Raw genomic sequence first — 20636 nt, 5'->3', positions numbered from 1 at the left:
AAGCTAAACATAACCTCAGCCATGTATTCTAAATGTTTTTTATCTTTTTTGAGATGTAAGCCCAGCTCTACGACTACAGTATACTAGAGAGAGGTCTATTGTGTAAAAACAGAATATATCTAGCTACCTTGCTCAGGAAATGAATTACAGTCTTTGGTGCTGCACAAGCAACTTCATTTGAAAAGATGAAAAACTTAACGCACATAACTAGCAAAAACAAACGGAAAAATGCACACAGCACATACATATATATATATATATATATATATATATATATTCTCCCTGACGGAATGTATAAAATAAGCAGTCGACACCAATAAACCTTAAACAAATGGTATAATGTAAAGGGAAAAAAGTTAACTTTGTCACATGCATAAATGAGAGAATTGCACGCGACAAACTCACACCTTATTAAGCGTCTGCACTAAGTAGACTAGCTCATATATATATATATATATATATATAGATATATATATAGATATCTAGATATCTAGATATCTATATATATATATATATATATATATATATATATATATATATATATATAGATATAGATATAGATATAGATATATATATAGATATATATATATATATATATAGATATATATAGATATATATATATATATATATATATAGATATATATATATAGATATATATATAGATATAGATATATATATATATATAGATATATATATATATAGATATATATATATATATATATATATATATATATATATATATATATATATATATATATATATATGTGTGTGTGTGTGTGTGTGTGTGTGTGTGTGTGTGTGTGTGTGTGTGTGTGTGTGTGTGTGTGTGTGTGTGTGTGTATCAAACACTGCATGGTCTGCTCAGGCTTAGAAGAATCCATACCGTTAATTAATTAGCATTTTTGTCAAAGCCATGCCCACCACACTTGTAACACAGCTAGAAAAAACCCACTCAAACAATTTTTTTTAAATACAAAGACAAAAAAATAAAAATAAACACCTATTTAGAGATTGTATTGCAGTTTCATCGAACAGTACAAATACTGTTAGTAGTAAGAGTTTCACTAAATAGAAATTGATTATGAAATATTAAGCAAATATTCAATGCTTGCTCTTTGTACACTAGTTCATTCGGGGGACGACGACGACAAAAAAGGAACATTTAAAAACGGACCAGCGAGCATTTGCTACAGCAAAGCATGCCGTCTTTCTTTAAGGAACAAAAGAGTAACTCACTACACACTGAAATATATACTGAATCCAAACTATAAGCATCGCTATCCGCGATATCTCACGTCCATGCAGGCTGTGCATGGATATATATCCACACACACAGGATGCATGGACTGGTAGGACCTTCAAGTGCTGCAGTCCAGTACATTAAAATATTTATGGATATATTTATATATAAGTAGTAACATTAACCACCTCAAATATATAAGGCACTATGGCTGGGGACAAGTATACGATGCAGCGAGTCTCGGGACGCCAACAACAAGAGCGACGTCTAACGTATCAACTTCCTGTTTACATTTGGATCTGCTCATGCAAGATCACATGCAGCGTGAGGAGCAACAACCCTACTTTAAATCGGTTAAGTGACTCCACGTTTTTAAAACACCAAAGACACTGAGAAAAGGTACAAATACTTCAAACGCGGTACGACACACACCGTGGACAACATGTGCATCTGTCGGCCTATCGAACTAGAGACTGAATGGCTTTACAAATGTGGATGTGTCTTGTACACGTTCAGAAGGCAATATAGAAAAATAGCTGGGATAAGGGGGTGCCACGTCTGACCTAGCAACGCCACCCGATTAGTCACCTGTTTTTTGAGGAGTATTGGTAGAAGAGCTAATGTGAAGGTATATTAAATGTGAAAAACACATTGAGAGTGAGTTACTTATCTACTTACATTCATTCATTCCATCCGTCCGTCCTTCCTTGCCCCCCTCCCCTCATCCTCCACCCAAACTTTTTGATTTTATTTTTTATAGCTCATAGTTCAATTGCACCCAAGTCTACATGATTCATAAAAATAGCTTGTTTCTCTGTGGTTGTGCCATGGCTCTGGACATGAAAACCATGTTGTGGTTGTTTGTTGTGTATTCTGAGAAGGCCCCTCCTCCTGCTCGCTTGGCCCCCGGGGGGCGCGAGGTGCATCTGGGGGGCGGGCGGCTCCGGGACCCTGTCAGATGTAGGGGTACTGGTTGAGTTTGGTGGGGCTGAGGGGGAAGGTGGCGTAGGCGGGCGAGGCCATGTAGGGGTGCGGGGGGAAGAGGGCCTTGAACTGGCCCTGGGGGTGGATGGTGGGCGAGGGCAGCAGCCGGGGGTTGATGCCCACAGTGACCTGGTGGACGATACCGCCTGGGTGAGAGATGCTGTAGGCGGGCTGCAGGACGGGCCGCGAGGCCCCAGGGGAGGCCAGGATGTGGGCCACAGGGGCTGCTGTGACCAGGGGCCCAGGGGGGGGGTAGGACAGAAGGGTATGCTGGCTGTGCGGGTGATGGCGGGGACCTGTAGTGTGGTTGGGGCTGCCGTGGGGTAGGGTAAAGGAGTGCCCATGCATAGTGGGGGGGATGTAGGCCTGCGGGCGCCGGTGGGCATAGTTTCCATTCCATTCCTGGTGGCAGGAGCCGTAATGCTGGAGCTGGAAAAGGAGAGAAAAGGGGTGGTTAGGTATCATACACATATTACACCTGTGTGTGTGTGTGTGTGTGTGTGTGTGTGTGTGTGTGTGCGTGTGTGTGTGTGTGTTGACCTGTCCAAAGCCCATGGGCTGCTGTTGCTGGGGCTGGAATGCAGTGATCTTCTGTGGCCGGTTGAGGAGGGGGATGGAGTGGTGTGGTTGACGCCCCGGGATACCTCGCCCTTTGAACTGGAAAGACTCTAAGACTGGAGGGAAGAGAGAGAACGAGACAGAGAGAGGGGGGAGGGAGGGAGGTAGAGAGGAAATGAAAGAGGGATGAGTTTAAACACAGACACATCATGATGGCAGCAGCATCAACCCACAGAGACAGGCAGTAGAGTTAAACCCTGACTGTAATACCCATCAGCCAGTGTGACATGCTCATCACTGACTTCCACTGGGTTTGACCAAACACAGCTCTTTAACAAGTGCCATCTGTTCCCCAAGCATCAAGTGGATGTTTAGAAATAGACTAGAACTGATCTGGGATCTTGTGAAGGGATGGAAGCCAAATGGGTAAAAAGTAAGCTGGTTCGTATTCATAGTGGGGGTCATACCATTGGCTATTAATACCCCCCTAGTAGCACTAGAATAGCAAGTTGTGGCCTTTTCTGTGGGCTTTAGCTGGGGAGTGTTTCTGAATGTCAGCTATGGGAGGGACCTGGCTGGGACATGAGGCCATAGGAGACAGTGCGATTTTCACTGAGGATTTATAAATGATCTATAAACAGGGACCTTAAAAAAGCCCAGCCCCAGGAACAGAGGGAGAAGACCACAGCTGTTATGAAGCCTACTTATGACATACATAACCCCTCAGTAACACCCCACGAACGCATTCATAAACATCTAAGTGTTCATGACAGCCAGCGAACACGATGTGGCGCATTTGTGTGTGTCTGGTTGTCATCCATGTCTATGAAGGCCTAAGTCAGGCTGTAAAGCGTTCCAGGGGATGTTACGCCTGTCATACGTAGCTTCATAAGCTCCAGATCCACACAGGTAGAATAAAGGATAGATTCAAAGAAAGGGCTGTCAACAAGAAGCCAGCTGCAACCAGAGTAGACAGTCTACAGGAAACACACGTCCACTCCAGAGGCTGAAGCCAAGAGGTCTGAGGTGAGAGGTCAGGGCTGCAGCCATAATCACCTGCGAGTACCTCTGTGCCCTATAAACGAGGAGTAATCCCACACCATGTGACCTGTGGAGCAGACATCATCAGCAGTGACCCTGTTAGCCCTGTGTCCATGTGTGTCTGATCACTGACAATCCTGACAGATTAAGGCTACTGTTGTGTCACTGGGTTCCAGGTTCCAGTGTGTACTGTACATGTAACCTGCTGTGTTATCTGTTGCCCTGTCTGCCCTGGGCTAAGTGTGTGTTGTGGTTACCTATGATGAGAGAACTGTGGCCACCTGTTCATGACTACTGAACCTGTTTCTTCAACCATAGGGCTGTGTGAACTAGGTGTGTCAAGTGTACGTCTAGGGTGAATCAGCCAGGTGTCCGTTTCCTGTGGGTGAATCAGGTGTCCGGTGTGTGTGTGTGTGTGTTAGATGCTTACTGGTGTTGCCTAGCGTCTCGTTGATGTGTGGGCGGGGGTTGTTATTCTGCACCCTCATGGGCGGCACCACCATGGTGCGCACCGCTGGCTTTCTGGGCTCCGTTACTGGGGCGACGCACGCCACACGGGGCCCGCGGTTCTGGTTGGCGTCGGCGATGTAGCGTCGTTCGGTGAAGGGGCTGTTGCTCGGGCCAGAGGAGTCGGAGGAAGGCGAGCCGTCTACAATGTCACAACCGCTCTCCTGCTCGTCATCTGACATACTGTAACAGACCAGAGCAATCACGCTCAGAGAGTATACATTCTATACTGTAACAGACCAGAGCAATCACGCTCAGAAAGTATACATTCTATACTGTAACAGACCAGAGCAATCACGCTCAGAGAGTATACATTCTATACTGTAACAGACCAGAGCAATCACGCTCAGAGAGTATACATTCTATACTGTAACAGACCAGAGCAATCACACTCAGACAGTATACATTCTATACTATTACAGACCAGATCAATCACACTCGTACAGTATACATTCTATACTATTACAGACCAGATCAATCACACTCAGAGAGTATACATTCTATACTATTACAGACCAGATCAATCACACTCAGACAGTATACATTCTGTACTGTAACAGACCAGAGCAATCACACTCAGAGAGTATACATTCTATACTATTACAGACCAGAGCAATCACACTGTATGACAGGTGTAGGTGCAACATTTAGGTTAAGGAACAACATGTATGTGTGTGTGTGTGTGGCTGTTGTCATTGGGTCATACCTGTTGGGGCGTTTGCAGGGCGAGGTGCTGGACTGGGCTGAGGCAGAGGAGCTGGTGCTGAGGGTGCTGTCTGGACTGCTGAGGGAACATACTCTCTCCATACTCACTGTGCTCTGACACGCCTCACACTCAGCACTTCCCTTACACCTGGGGGGAGGGGGAGAGAGAGAGGGAGGGGGAGAGAAAGAGAAATGGTTTTAGTTACAAGTTGAAGTCGGAAGTTTACATACACTTAGGTTGGAGTCATTAAAACTCGTTTTTCAACCACTCCACAAATTTCTTGTTAACAAACTATAGTTTTGGCAAGTCGGTTGGAAAAATGTTGGAAAAGTCGGTTCCAACAATTGTTGGAAAAATGACTTGTCATGCACAAAGTAGATGTCCTATCTACTTTGTGCATGACACAAGTCATTTTTCCCAAAATTGTTTACAGACAGATTATTTCACTTATAATTCACTGTATCACAATTCCAGTGGGTCAGAAGTTCACATACACTAAGTTGACTGTGCCTTTAAACAGCTTGGAAAATTCCAGAAAATGATGTCATGGTTTTAGAAGCTTCTAATAGGCTAACTGACATCATTTTAGTCAATTGGAGGTGTACCTGTGGATGTATTACAAGGCCTACCTTCAAACTCTGTGCCTCTTTGCTTGACATCATGGGGAATCAAAAGAAATCAGCCAAGACCCCAGAAAAAAAACATCTGGAGGTACCATGTTCATCTGTACAAACAATAGTACGCAAGTATAAACACCATGGGACCACACAGCTGTCATACCTCTCAGGAAGGAGACGCATTTTGTCTCCTAGAGATGAACGTACCTTGGTGCGAAAAGTGCAAATCAATCCAAGAACAACAGCAAAGGACCTTATGAAGATGAAAACAGGTACAAAGGTATCTATATCCACGGTAAAACGAGTCCTATATCGACGTAACCTGAAACGCCGCTCAGCAAGGAAGAAGCCACTGCTCGAAAACCTCCATAAAAAAACAGACTATGGTTTGCAACTGCACATGGGGACAAAGATTGTACTTTTTGGAGAAATGTCCTCTGGTCTGATGAAAAAAAAATAGAACTGTTTGGCCATAATGACCATTGTTATGTTTGGAGGAGAAAGGGAGAGGCTTGCAAGCCGAAGAACACCATCCCAACCGTGAAGCACGGGGGTGGCAGCATCATGTTGTGGGATGCTTTGCTGTTGGAGGGACTGGTGCACTTCACAAAATAGATGGCTTCATGAGGGAGGAAAAATATGTGGATATATTGAAGCAACATCTCAGTCAGGAAGTTAAAGCTTGGTCGCAAATGGGTCTTCCAAATGGACAATGATCCCAAGCATACTTCCAAAGTTGGTGCAAAATGGCTTAAGGACAACAAAGTCAAGGTATTGGAGTGGCCATCACAAAGCCCTGACCTCAATCCTACAGAAAATTTGTTGGCAGAACTGAAAAAGTGTGTGCGAGCAAGGAGGCCTACAAACCTGACTCAGTTACACCAGCTCTGTCAGGAGGAATGGGCCAAAATTCACCCAACTTATTGTGGGAAGCTTGTGGAAGGCTACCCAAAACGTTTGACCCAAGTTAAACAATTTAAAGGCAATGCTACCAAAAACTAATTGAGTATATGTAAACTTCTGACCCACTGGGAATGTGATGAAAGAAATAAAAGGTGAAATAAATCATTCTCTCAACTATTCTTCTGACATTTCACATTCTTAAAATAAAGTGGTGATCCTAACTGACCTAAAACAGGGAATTTTTACTAGGATTAAATGTCAGGAATTATAAAAAACAGACATTAAATGTATTTGGCTGAGGTGTATGTAAACTTCCGACTTCAACTGTACATACAGAGTTTGAGGCGATAATGACTTCGATATTTGAAGAGACCGATTCTGGACTGTAGTGGATATTTGAAGAGACCGATTCTGGACTGTAGTGGATATTTGAAGAGACCGATTTTGGACTGTAGTGGATATTTGAAGAGACCGATTTTGGACTGTAGTGGATATTTGAAGAGACCGATTTTGGACTGTAGTGGATATTTGAAGAGATCGATTTTGGACTGTAGTGGATATTTGAAGAGACCGATTTTTGGACTGTAGTGGATATTTGAAGAGACCGATTTTGGAGTAGCTTGAGATAGTTACTTACTCCCCCAGTGAGTGTCTCCGTGTTCTCTCTTCCTCCTCCTCTTCCTCATCACTGCTGATACTAATGACAGTGACAGTGGGGCTGGCCAGATCAGACATCACCATGGCCTGCCGCTGCTTATAAGAGACAGACTGCTCTTCGGAGTCTGAACCTGTCTTACAGCAGCTAGACTCCTCCTCCTGCGCCGGTTCAGGTTCCGGCTGTACAGCTCGCCCCGCCTCCGGGAATCTCTCCTCTGGGACATTCCTCGCGGTGTCGGCCATCTTTGGGGACTGGCATGCTGAGTTTTGGGTGTTGGTGTTATAGGTGAAATTGATGCCTCTAGGGAGAAATAAATGACAGGAAGGGGATTTTATGATCAGATTGTGTGTGCGCGCGTGCGTAAGCGCGCGTGTGTTTACCTGTTAAAGCAGGGCTTGTTTCTCTTGTTAGCAGAGGGCTGTGGCCACACCACGTGTGCGATGCCTATGCTGATTGGCTGGTGGGCAGACATGGTCATCTGGTTGGTTAAGAGCGGCTGATGGTGGTGGGGCATCATAGAGCTGTAATGGTTGCCATGAGGACGCACTTTCCTGCAAATGACAAGACGGGGTAACGAGCTAAAGGTTATTAGCTATATTAGAGACTTAACTGACTGATCTCACTCGCTTTCTTCAAAGGAGAGGCATGTGACTCATTCTCCATCAGTATGACAGACAGCCATCACACTGTGTCCAATATTCTCAGAGAAGTCTTTGTCAAGGGTAGAGCATAGCAACAAAACAGACTGATAGACAATGCAGTTTCAAGAAATTCATTTGGAGCTTCCCTATTGGCTCCTTACGGGGAAAAAAACGAATTAGTCACTGGCAGTCTCTAAAGAGCACAGACAGTCAACAGCTGACAGATAACACTCACCCCCATTCTCCCAGTCTCTGTGGACCTGCCACAGGGTCGGACGCCATGGTGGCTGGTGGGGGCGCCATTGGAGTCACCTGCTGCCAGGCGGGCACCAGGATCTGCTGGGGGCAGTTAGACCAGGTCTGCTGCAAGGGAGAGGAACACCGTTTCCATGGTTTCTATAGCTATCTAAATGTATCCATTCAGTTGTATAGGGCAGCAGGTAGCCTAGTGGTTAGAGCGTTGGGCCAGTAACCGAAAGATTGCTGGATCGAATCCCCGAGCTGACAAGGTAAAAATATTTCTTTCTGCCCCTGAGCAAGGCAGTTAACCCACTGTTCCCCGGGCGCCGGAGACATGGATGACAATTATAGCAGCCCCCCCCACCTCTCTGATTCAGAGGGGTTGGGTTAAATGCAGAAGACACATTTCAGTTGAATACATTCAAAACATCTCCAGCACAAATGCATCCAGGCTGTGTCTTGCTGATTCTCCATCACTGTCAGTTTCTCTGTTGGTCTGAATCACTCAATCCCAGCTAGCCCGAATACTAGGGACTTTCTCTCTCTCCCGCTCCCCCCTCTCTTCTCGTTACCTGTGTGATGAGCCCAGGTCTGATCTGTAGGGGCTGAATGGAGGGAGCTTGGGTGACCAGAGGCACAGCAGTCTCCATGCGTACGGAGTAGCCCTGTGGCTTGGCCGCGTTAGTGGGGATTCCTGGAGGACCGGAAAGGGAAACATGTGTTCCACAGTAAGTCCAAGTCAGTAGATTTTGCTATAGAGGTGGATGGAAAGGAGGGAGGAAAGAGAGAGTAGAGAGAGGATGGGAGGAGAAAGAGATAGAAGAGAGAGGATGGGAGGAGAAAGAGAGAGGGGGGGAGAAAGAGAGAAGATTAAGAAGTCATACCCTGCATCGTTGGGGGGCACAGGATGAGTGCCTGTTGAAATGAGTCGCTGCAGCCAAACTGGCCATTTCCTGTTTGGAGCGGTATCCCAGGGTGCATCACTGAGGGGGCCGAGGGGGCTAAAGCCTGAAGACAACACAGAGACATGAGCACCCTGACATCTACTACAGAAACTAATGTGTTAGATCAACACAGAGACATGTGTTAGATCAAAAAAAGTTAGATCATGTGTTAGATCAACACAGAGACATGAGTACCCAGACATCTACTACAAAAACTAATGTGTTAGATGAACACAGAGACATGAGAACCCAGACATCTACTACAAAAACTAATGTGTTAGATCAACACAGAGACATGAGTACCCAGACATGTACTACAAAAACGAATGTGTTAGATCAACACAGAGACATGAGTACCCAGACATCTACTACAGAAACTAATGTATTACATCAACACAGAGACATGAGTACCCAGACATCTACTACAGAAACTAATGTGTTAGATCAACACAGTGTCTATCGACAGGGATTTTTTCATCAGCACAACTTATAAGGGGAATTGTGGCCTCAAGGCCTATTTTTCATAAAGAAAGTGTTTCTGAGATAAGAAAAAAAATACCACAACTTTAACTCTACATAACTAAAAACGCCCGACTAAGTCTTGTAGCAGATTCCAACATATAATCCGCATTAGCCTCACATCCCCAGTAGATGGCGACCTGCCTGTCTGGAGTCTGAGCCAAACAGCAGGGGCCTACGCACCAAGCATAGAGTAAGAGTACTGATCTAGGATCTGTCCATATAATCGTATTATTAAATTATTTAAAAGACAAAACTGATCCTAGATCAGCAGTCCTACTCAGACACTTTATGAATAAACAAAGAACAGAGCAGAAGCCGGTGCCTGTGGTTCAGAGGTCACTGCTCTGACCTCTTGTGCCTGGCCTACAATATTGAATCCAGGGAATTAGACCAGGGCTGAATCCAACATGATCAAAGGTCTGGAAAGTCCAATCAAAAAGTCCACACAGAATAGGGACCAGCCCCCCCATACACATGACAGTCAACACAAAGCACTCTTTCAGAGGTGAATACTGGGAGATCTGGTGCATTTCTCCACCAAATACTTCCTGTAACTGGAACGAATCAAAGTTCACCTACATCAGAGCGGATGCGTTTTACACATGCAAGGCTTTACTAGAGACCACCCATTCAGTCTCCCCCCCCCCCACAAGGGTAAATACTGAACACAAACGCACAAGAATTAAGGATGTGTCGATACATCAACTTGATTCAATTGGGCTTAAATTTGTGCTTGTGGTATATGAGGTTCAGATGCCATCACCTTCACATTGTACCAACAGTTGATATGAGAATGGACTTCTAATGTATTGACAAAGATTGACTTGTATTTCCAGAAATAGCTGGTTGGTATTTAGAATAACAAAGTGAAAACATGACAGTATGAGGCCAGTTGAAGCCATCTGTCTAATAGGATCAGATGGCTCCAAACTTCAACCATCTCTCCCCTCAGCAACACAACGCGCCCGCGCTGTCGCCATGACATAGCCTACGTAACGTCCTGGCGTCGCCACAACCTCGAAGGTGAACGGCTACAGTTCCACGTGAGGATGAGGGGGACGATAAAGCCCCATGTCATCCATCTTACCATCTGGAGGTCTGGGTCAGGGGAAGACACGCCTTGGTCTAGCTGTTTCTCAAATGGAAGACCTTGTCTGATAAAACTGTCTCCATTCACATCTAATATACAGTCTAACAGCTCTAGCAGTGGTACATTGTCATATAGCCATCTGTTCATATAAATGTATAGCCCAACATATGGAAATGTTTCCCTCCTGCTTACTTGGTTGTGTATGGCGGCCATCTTGCTGAAGGGCCCGGTCAGGTTAACTGTGGTGGTGGTCGTGGTCACCGGTCTGATGAAGGGGGCTTTGTTCCGGTTGAGTGTGTCATAAGGACCGGGACGAGACCGGGTTACGTCCATGATGTGGAAACATGATTTGACACTGATGGAGAGAGGAAAGGAGGGGGTTGGAGTTATTTTCATCACAGTACACCAGGCCTTTATGCTTGTCCTCCTTTTACAAATAACTACATGTTTCACCATGTCTCTTCTAGAGGACGACCGATTAATCGGAATGGCCGATTAATTAGGGCCGATTTCAAGTTTTCATAATGGGTAAATCGGTATTTTTGGACACCGTTTTATTTATTTATTTATTTATTTATTTATTTATATATATATATATATATATATATATATATATATATATATATATATATATATATATATATATATATATATATATATATATATATATATATATATATATATATATATATATATATATATATATATATATATATATATATTTATTATTATTTTTTACACCTTTATTTAACTAGGCAAGTCAGCTAAGAACACGTTCTTATTTTCAATGACGGCCTAGGAACGGTGGGTTAACTGCCTTGTTTAGGGGCAGAATGACAGATTTTACCTTGTCAGCTCGGGGATTCAATCTTGCAACCTTACTAGTCCAACGCTCTAACCACCTGCTTTACATTGCACTCCACGAGGAGCCTGCCTGTTACGCGAATGCAGTAAGAAGCCAAGGTAAGTTGCTAGCTAGCATTAATCTTATAAAAAACAATCAATCAATCATAATCACTACTTAACTACACATGGTTGATGATATTACTAGTTTATCTAGCCTGTCCTGCGTTGCATATAATCGATGCGGTGCGCATTTGCGAAAAAGGACTGTTGTTGCTTCAACGTGTACCTAACCATAAACATCAATGTCTTTCTTAAAATCAATACACAAGTCTATATTTTTAAACCTGCATATTTAGTTAATATTGCCTGCTAACATGAATTTCTTTTAACTAGGGAAAATGTGTCATCTCTTGCAACAGAGTCAGGGTATATGCAGCAGTTTGGGCCGCCTGGCTCGTTGTGAACTGTGTGAAGACTATTTCTTCCTAACAAAGACAGCTAACTTTGCCAAACGGGGGATGATTTAACAAAAGCGCATTTGCGAAAAAGCACAATCGTTGCACGACTGTACCTAACCATAAACATCAATGCCTTTCTTAAAATCAATACACAGAAGTATATATTTTTAAGAAATCCAGGTTAGCAGGCAATATTAACCAGGTGAAATTGTGTCACTTCTCTTGCATTCATTGCACGCAGGGTCAGGGTATATGCAACAGTTTGGGCCGCCTGGCTCGTTGCAAACTAATTTGCCAGAATTTTACGTAATTATGACATAATATTGAAGGTTGTGCAACGTAACAGGAATATTTAGACATAGGGATGTCACCCGTTAGATAAAATACGGAACGGTTCCGTATTTCACTGAAAGAATAAACGTTTTGTTTTCGAGATGATAGTTTCCGGATTCGACCATATTAATGACCTAAGGCTTGTATTTCTGTGTGTTATTATGATATTATTAAGTCTATGATTTGATAATTGATAGAGCAGTCTGACTGAGCGGTGGTAGGCACCAGCAGGCTCGTAAGCATTCATTCAAACAGCACTTTCGTGCATTTCGCCAGCAGCCCTTCGCAATTCTTCAAGCATTGCGCTGTTTATGACTTCAAGCCTGTCAACTCCCGAGATTAGGCTGGTGTAACTGATGTGAAATGGCTAGCTAGTTAGCGGGGTGCGCGCTAATAGCGTTTCAACGTCACTCGCTCTGAGACTTGCAGTAGTAGTTCCCCTTGCTCTGCATGGGTAACGCTGCTTCGAGGGTGGCTGTTGTCGATGTGTTCCTGGTTCGAGCCCAGGTAGGAGCGAGGAGAGGGATGTAAGCCATACTGTTACACTGGCAATACTAAAGTGCCTATAAGAACACCCAATAGTCAAAGGTATATGAAATACAAATCGTATAGAAAGAAATAGTCCTATAATTCCTATAATAACTACAACCTAAAACTTCTTACCTGGGAATATTGAAGACTCATGTTAAAAGGAACCACCAGCTTTCATATGTTCTCATGTTCTGAGCAAGCAACTTAAACGTTAGCTTATTTACATGGCACACTTTTACTTTCTTCTCCAACACTTTGTTTTTGCATTATTTAAACCAAATTGAACATGTTTCATTATTTATTTGAGGCTAAATTGATTTTATTGATGTATTATATTAAGTTAAAATAAGTGTTCATTCAGTATTGTTGTAATTGTCATTATTACAAATAAATAAAATAAAAAGCAAATATATATATTTTTTTTAAACGGCGGATTAATCGGTATCGGCTTTGTTTGGTCCTCCAATAATCGGTATCGGCGTTGAAAAATCATAAATCGGTCGACCTCTAGTCTCATCTCTACGAAAAGGTCAACCCGCCTGAAAGCCAGTGGGGTAAACTCACTGGTTGCTATGGGGGAAGTCGAGCAGGTGTTGCATGGACATAAAGGAGTGGCTGAGCGCCTCAACGGGGGCGATCCTCTTCTCCGCATCGATCCACAACATCCTCTTCAGCAGGCCTACAAACTCTCTTCGGTCCACCTTCTCTGCCAACAGGTCACTACCTTCCAGATTCATCACCAAGTTGACCTGGGAGAGAGAGGCAGGTCAGGGCTCAGGAGAACTAGTCATCTGTCATCTTTCCCAACTTTTGTGTATTTCATCTGGAGCCTCAGGAAGTTTTAAACCAGCTTTACAAGTCAAGGGAGACTTGATTAAGGGGACAAACAGTATAAACAGTCACTATGCTAAGCTGGAATAATCGTTTCCTATGTTAAAAATACCAGACATTTTGCAGAACTTTATCAAAAGTAAAAACATCAAACCAACCATTGTGATAAGTGGAACTTGAGAACGATGAGGCATTTTTCATATCTACATCACCCCCGTCTCTACATATCTACATCCCCCCGTCTCTACATGACCCCCGTCTCTACAGCATTCTACATCACCCCGACTCTACATCACCCGTCTCTACATATCTACATCCCCCCCGTCTCTACATGACCCCCGTCTCTACAGCATTCTACATCACCCCAGTCTCTACATATCTACATCCCCCCGTCTCTACATCCCCCCGTCTCTACATCACCCGTCTCTACATCACCCGTCTCTACATCACCCGTCTCTACATCACCCGTCTCTACATATCTACATCCCCGTCTCTACATGACCCCCGTCTCTACAGCATTCTACATCACCCCCGTCTCTATATGACCCCCGTCTCTACATATCTACATCCCCCCGTCTCTACATCACCCCCGTCTCCACACGTCTACGCCCCCCCACAGACGCCTACCCCCCCCCCACACACGTCTACGCCCCCCCCACACACACACACACGTCTACGCCCCCCCCCCCCCCGTCTCCACACGTCTACGCCCCCTCCCCGTCTCCACACGTCTACGCCCCCCGTCTCCACACGTCTCCACACGTCTACGTCTCCACACGTCTCCCCACGTCTCCCCACGTCTACGTCCCCCCTCCGTCTCTATACGTCTCCGTCCCCCCGTCTCCACACGTCTCCGTCCGTCTCCACACCATCTACATCATCCCCCCGTCTCCACACCATCTACATCATCCCCCCGTCTCCACACCATCTACATCATCCCCCCGTCTCCACACCATCTACATCATCCCCCCGTCTCCACACCATCTACATCATCGCCCCGTCTCCACACCATCTACATCATCCCCCCGTCTCCACACCATCTACATCATCCCCCGTCTCCACACCATCTACATCATCCCCCGTCTCTACATCATTCTACATAATCCCCCCCAACCTGTAAAAACATCAGCAGGGAAATTTTCAACCCATGATCTCGTTGTCAGGGAATTTCCAGCTGTGGTTTCACCCGAGGCTTGACTTTCAAACTAAGTGTTGGGTGCTGAACCTTAGCATGTCACTTAGCATATCACTAGAGATGTGAGAATGGGGTTTTTCCAGCAATGAGATGTACGTACATGTTCTATCTTTTTCCTCTCTCTCAGACCTACGGCCCCATCTTCTCTCACCATGGGCTTCCTGAGTCGAGACTCATCAACACGGTCTAGTTAGAAAAGCTGATTGTGTCCACATCCTGTGGAACAAGACTTACGTGCGCTATGTCATCCAAACAGCTGAAGATGTACTTCCTTGCTTCCTTTGATTTCATCCCCGTCTCGGTCTCATGCTCATCAGTCGACTGGAGAGAGACAGGGGGAGAGAGACAGGGGAGAACGAGAGACAGGGGAGAACGAGAGAGAGAGAGAGACGGGGGGGTGAGACGGGGGAGAACGAGAGAGTCGGGGAAAATGAAAGAGACGGGGGGTTTATCCCTTCAGTCTTTATCTCCAGAGTTGGTTCAAACGGTGAAAAAGAGGATGCTTGTGTGGGTGTTTTCTTCTCTGGTGGGTGGTGGGAGTAATGACTGTTTGCTGAGAGGGAGAATGTTAGGTGATGGTGAGAGATAATATGTAGGTTTGTTTTCAGTGCTGGGCTAGGAGGAGTGTGTGTTTTGGTGGAGAGGAGCGAAAGAGGGGTCAGTGTATGGAATGGTTTATAGAGGGTGCTAGGGGGGGGGTTCTGCTGGAGATGTATTTTGGGCTCAGGGGTCCTTCTTACCTTCAATCGCCATGCTGAGTAGGGGGAGTCAGACACCCTGCAGAAGAACCGTGCCGTCTTCGTCCCCACATTCAACAGATGTTCCCCAGGCAAACCCTGCGTCTGAGAAATGTAGCGAATCTGTGAAAAGAGGAAGCGAGGGAAAAATAAAAAGACGTGGACAGACAGAGCAAGAGAGAGAGGGAGGAGAAAGAAAGGAAAAATATGTTAGGAAAGATCATTCCCTGTATGCTATGACCGTAGCAGATGGAGAAACAACATTCCCTGTATGCTATGACCGTAGCAGATGGAGAAAGAACATTCCCTGTATGCCATGACCGTAGCAGATGGAGAAACAACATTCCCTGTATGCTATGACCGTAGCAGATGGAGAAAGAACATTCCCTGTATGCTATGACCGTAGCAGATGGGGAAAGATCATTCCCTGTATGCTATGACCGTAGCAGATGGAGAAACAACATTCCCTGTATGTCATGACCGTAGCAGATGGGGAAAGATCATTCCCTGTATGCTATGACCGTAGCAGATGGAGAAACAACATTCCCTGTATGCTATGACCGTAGCAGATGGAGAAAGAACATTCCCTGTATGCCATGACCGTAGCAGATGGAGAAACAACATTCCCTGTATGCTATGACCGTAGCAGATGGAGAAAGAACATTCCCTGTATGCTATGACCGTAGCAGATGGGGAAAGAACATTCCCTGTGTGCTATGACCGTAGCAGATGGAGAAACAACATTCCCTGTATGCTATGACCGTAGCAGATGGAGAAAGATCATTCCCTGTATGCTATGACCGTAGCAGATGGAGAAACAACATTCCCTGTATGCTATGACCGTAGCAGATGGAGAAAGAACATTCCCTGTATGCTATGACCGTAGCAGATGGGGAAAGAACATTCCCTGTGTGCTATGACCGTAGCAGATGGGGAAAGAACATTCCCTGTATGCCATGACCGTAGCAGATGGGGAAAGAACATTCCCTGTATGCCATGACCGTAGCAGATGGGGAAAGAACATTCCCTGTGTGCCATGACCGTAGCAGATGGGGAAAGAACATTCCCTGTATGTCATGACCGTAGCAGATGGAGAAAGAACATTCCCTGTATGCTATGACCGTAGCAGATGGGGAAAGAACATTCCCTGTATGCTATGACCGTAGCAGATGGGGAAAGAACATTCCCTGTATGTCATGACCGTAGCAGATGGAGAAAGAACATTCCCTGTATGTCATGACCGTAGCAGATGGAGAAAGAACATTCCCTGTATGCTATGACCGTAGCAGATGGGGAAAGAACATTCCCTGTATGCTATGACCGTAGCAGATGGGGAAAGAACATTCCCTGTATGTTATGACCGTAGCAGATGGGGAAAGAACAGTTCAATATTGCCATTTCTCCCCCATAATATTACCATAACATCATAGAGAGTCTAAACATCCCAGCACAGTTCTCTTCTCCATTCCTGCGGTGCCTTGTTCCACTGTAAACTGCCCAGTACTGCCCACTCCTCCCATACCTACAGCCCCCACCTTCAAGCCCAGGTGCTGATCCCTTCTCCAGCCTCACACATCCTGAGGACACTGTCATTACCTAGTAGTAATACATGACGTTGACATTCAGGCTGGGCCCTGGGAATGAGTGACGTGTGCGGGGTAGGGCCCTGGGAATGAGTGACGTGTGCGGGGTAGGGCCCTGGGAATGAGTGACGTGTGCGGGGTAGGGCCCTGGGAATGAGTGACGTGTGCGGGGTAGGGCCCTGGGAATGAGTGACGTGTGCGGGGTAGGGCCCTGGGAATGAGTGACGTGTGCGGGGTAGGGCCCTGGGAATGAGTGACGTGTGCGGGGTAGGGCCCTGGGAATGAGTGACGTGTGCGGGGTAGGACCCTGGGAATGAGTGACGTGTGCGGGGTAGGGCCCTGGGAATGAGTGACGTGTGCGGGGTAGGGCCCTGGGAATGAGTGACGTGTGCGGGGTAGGGCCCTGGGAATGAGTGACGTGTGCGGGGTAGGGCCCTGGGAATGAGTGACGTGTGCGGGGTAGGGCCCTGGGAATGAGTGACGTGTGCGAGGTAGGACCCTGGGAATGATTGACGTGTGCAGGGGAGGACCCTGGGAATGATTGACGTGTGCAGGGGAGGACCCTGGGAATGAGTGACGTGTGCAGGGGAGGACCCTGGGAATGATTGACGTGTGCAGGGGAGGACCCTGGGAATGATTGACGTGTGCAGGGGAGGACCCTGGGAATGATTGACGTGTGTGTGTGTAACAGTGTAGCTTCTGTCCATCTCCTCGCCCCTACCTGGGCTCGTACCAGGGACCCTCTGCACACATCGACAACAGTCACCCTCGAAGCATCGTTACCTATCGCTCCACAAAAGCCGCGGCCCTTGCAGAGCAAAGGAAACAACTACTTCAAGGACTCAGAGCGAGTGACGTCATCGATTGAAACGCTACTAGCGTGCACCACCGCTAACTAGCTAGCCATTTCACACCGGTTACATGTGGGTATGTCCGTGATCAGGGCCCTAGCAGGAGAGAGAGAGTATGACTGTATGCCGCTGCCTGCAAGGGGTCAGGTTGACTCAGGGTTCTGTGTTTTTCACACAGAAAGGGAAAGATGAGACGCAGAAAAGATATCTTAAAATGCTTCTTATTGTAAATTCTGCTCAGCTTCAGTCAGGATTCGCTCCAAATCATGAACGTAAAAGGAGTCATTTCGTGCTTCAGTTGCACTTCACCACTCAGATGGAGTGTATTTGCTCGTCATTGGATCACCAGCAGGTCATTTCCTCCCATGTAGTCTTTCTCCGGTATAAAGTTCAATTTCAAGAAAAATATTTGGAAATGTAGCTGGCTACATTCTTCTATAATAAACATTAGAAATATGATGTGCAATCATAATTTTCGCAACATTTTTTGGGGGGTGGTGGTTTGTTTTAAAAACGCAGTTTTCTGAAAGCTAATGCAACACTGCCTACCTACTGGGTGGCGGGACCATTCTGCCCACCTACTGGGTGGCGGGACCATTCTGCCCACCTACTGGGTGGCGGGACCATTCTGCCCACCTACTGGGTGGCGGGACCATTCTGCCCACCTACTGGGTGGCGGGACCATTCTGCCCACCTACTGGGTGGCGGGACCATTCTGCCCACCTACTGGGTGGCGGGACCATTCTGCCTACCTACTGGGTGGCGGGACCATTCTGCCCACCTACTGGGTGGCGGGAGCATTCTGCCTACCTACTGGGTGGCGGGACCATTCTGCCTACCTACTGGGTGGCGGGACCATTCTGCCTACCTACTGGGTGGCGGGACCATTCTGCCTACCTACTGGGTGGCGGGACCATTCTGCCCACCTACTGGGTGGCGGGACCATTCTGCCCACCTACTGGGTGGCGGGACCATTCTGCCCACCTACTGGGTGGCGGGACCATTCTGCCTACCTACTGGGTGGCGGGACCATTCTGCCTACCTACTGGGTGGCGGGACCATTCTGCCTACCTACTGGGTGGCGGGACCATTCTGCCTACCTACTGGGTGGCGGGACCATTCTGCCTACCTACTGGGTGGCGGGACCATTCTGCCCACCTACTGGGTGGCGGGACCATTCTGCCTACCTACTGGGTGGCGGGACCATTCTGCCTACCTACTGGGTGGCGGGACCATTCTGCCTACCTACTGGGTGGCGGGACCATTCTGCCTACCTACTGGGTGGCGGGACCATTCTGCCTACCTACTGGGTGGCGGGACCATTCTGCCTACCTACTGGGTGGCGGGACCATTCTGCCTACCTACTGGGTGGCGGGACCATTCTGCCTACCTACTGGGTGGCGGGACCATTCTGCCTACCTACTGGGTGGCGGGAGCATTCTGCCCACCTACTGGGTGGCGGGACCATTCTGCCCACCTACTGGGTGGCGGGACCATTCTGCCCACCTACTGGGTGGCGGGACCATTCTGCCTACCTACTGGGTGGCGGGAGCATTCTGCCCACCTACTGGGTGGCGGGACCATTCTGCCCACCTACTGGGTGGCGGGACCATTCTGCCCACCTACTGGGTGGCGGGACCATTCTGCCCACCTACTGGGTGGCGGGACCATTCTGCCCACCTACTGGGTGGCGGGACCATTCTGCCCACCTACTGGGTGGCGGGAGCATTCTGCCTACCTACTGGGTGGCGGGAGCATTCTGCCCGTGCCTACCTACTGGGTGGCGGGAGCATTCTGCCCGTGCCTACCTACTGGGTGGCGGGAGCATTCTGCCCGTGCCTACCTACTGGGTGGCGGGAGCATTCTGCCCGTGCCTACCTACTGGGTGGCGGGACCATTCTGCCCGTGCCTACCTACTGGGTGGCGGGACCATTCTGCCCGTGCCTACCTACTGGGTGGCGGGACGATTCTGTCGTCTGTCTACCTACTGGGTGGCGGGACGATTCTGTCTGTCTACCTACTGGGTGGCGGGACGATTCTGTCTGTCTACCTACTGGGTGGCGGGACGATTCTGTCTGTCTACCTACTGGGTGGCGGGACCATTCTGTCTGTCTACCTACTGGGTGGCGGGACCATTCTGTCGTCTGTCCACCTACTGGGTGGCGGGACGATTCTGTCTGTCTACCTACTGGGTGGTGGGATAAAGAACAGGGAGGTTTATGAGAGCAGTTGTAGAGAGAGGCCTGTCTGACGTCAGTCACACCAAGGTGTCAGGGAAAACATCCATTAGAGGCTTAGTGCTGCCTTGGAGGCGAAAGGAGGGCAAGAGGGGCAAGGGGCGCGTCGGCATTCCACTGGGGTGGAGGAGTTGTGTTTGAGAAGGGCTAGGGGAGAGGAACGAGGGCTGTGTTCGCATTCTTGAGACTGCAGGGCACTAGCCCCTAAAGTATCCTCTCTGGGACCCTGGGTCTTGGACAGGCTTAACCCTGCCTGTTTGGGCTCAAATTCAATGACTTCCAGCTTTCAAGGTTTCATCTACAATATCTGTTAAATAAGAAAATGTAATCTAACCTCATATGGATCTAAATGCCAAAGCAGACGCACAGACAGAAAATCTATT

General features: G+C 47.1%; 1 protein-coding gene across 4 annotated transcripts in view; it reads right to left on the bottom strand.

Moving 5' to 3' along the window:
• Positions 1 to 1831: 1831 nt before the first annotated feature.
• The window catches only part of LOC115166847 (homeodomain-interacting protein kinase 3), a 70852-nt gene continuing 52047 nt past the window's right edge, over positions 1832 to 20636 (bottom strand). For 2 of the 4 annotated variants that reach the window (XM_029720724.1, XM_029720722.1), the window contains exons 4-16: positions 15586 to 15705; positions 15080 to 15166; positions 13384 to 13568; positions 10844 to 11006; positions 8980 to 9103; positions 8668 to 8789; positions 8091 to 8218; positions 7595 to 7765; positions 7194 to 7514; positions 5037 to 5183; positions 4254 to 4513; positions 2765 to 2898; positions 1832 to 2653 (exon numbers count right to left, since the gene is read on the bottom strand). In XM_029720724.1, coding sequence (XP_029576584.1) covers positions 2195 to 2653; positions 2765 to 2898; positions 4254 to 4513; positions 5037 to 5183; positions 7194 to 7514; positions 7595 to 7765; positions 8091 to 8218; positions 8668 to 8789; positions 8980 to 9103; positions 10844 to 11006; positions 13384 to 13568; positions 15080 to 15166; positions 15586 to 15705 — 2421 coding nt within the window. In that variant the 3' untranslated portion in view covers positions 1832 to 2194. Of the gene's footprint in view, positions 2654 to 2764; positions 2899 to 4253; positions 4514 to 5036; positions 5184 to 7193; positions 7515 to 7594; positions 7766 to 8090; positions 8219 to 8667; positions 8848 to 8979; positions 9104 to 10843; positions 11007 to 13383; positions 13569 to 15079; positions 15167 to 15585; positions 15706 to 20636 lie in introns of all 4 variants that reach the window. The other 2 variants (XM_029720723.1, XM_029720725.1) reach the window with 2 other exon arrangements.

Source organism: Salmo trutta, chromosome 29, assembly GCF_901001165.1.
Source record: "Salmo trutta chromosome 29, fSalTru1.1, whole genome shotgun sequence".
NCBI lineage: Eukaryota > Metazoa > Chordata > Actinopteri > Salmoniformes > Salmonidae > Salmo > Salmo trutta.
Note: the sequence above shows the minus strand (reverse complement) of the source record. Positions and strands in the feature narration are given on the sequence as shown.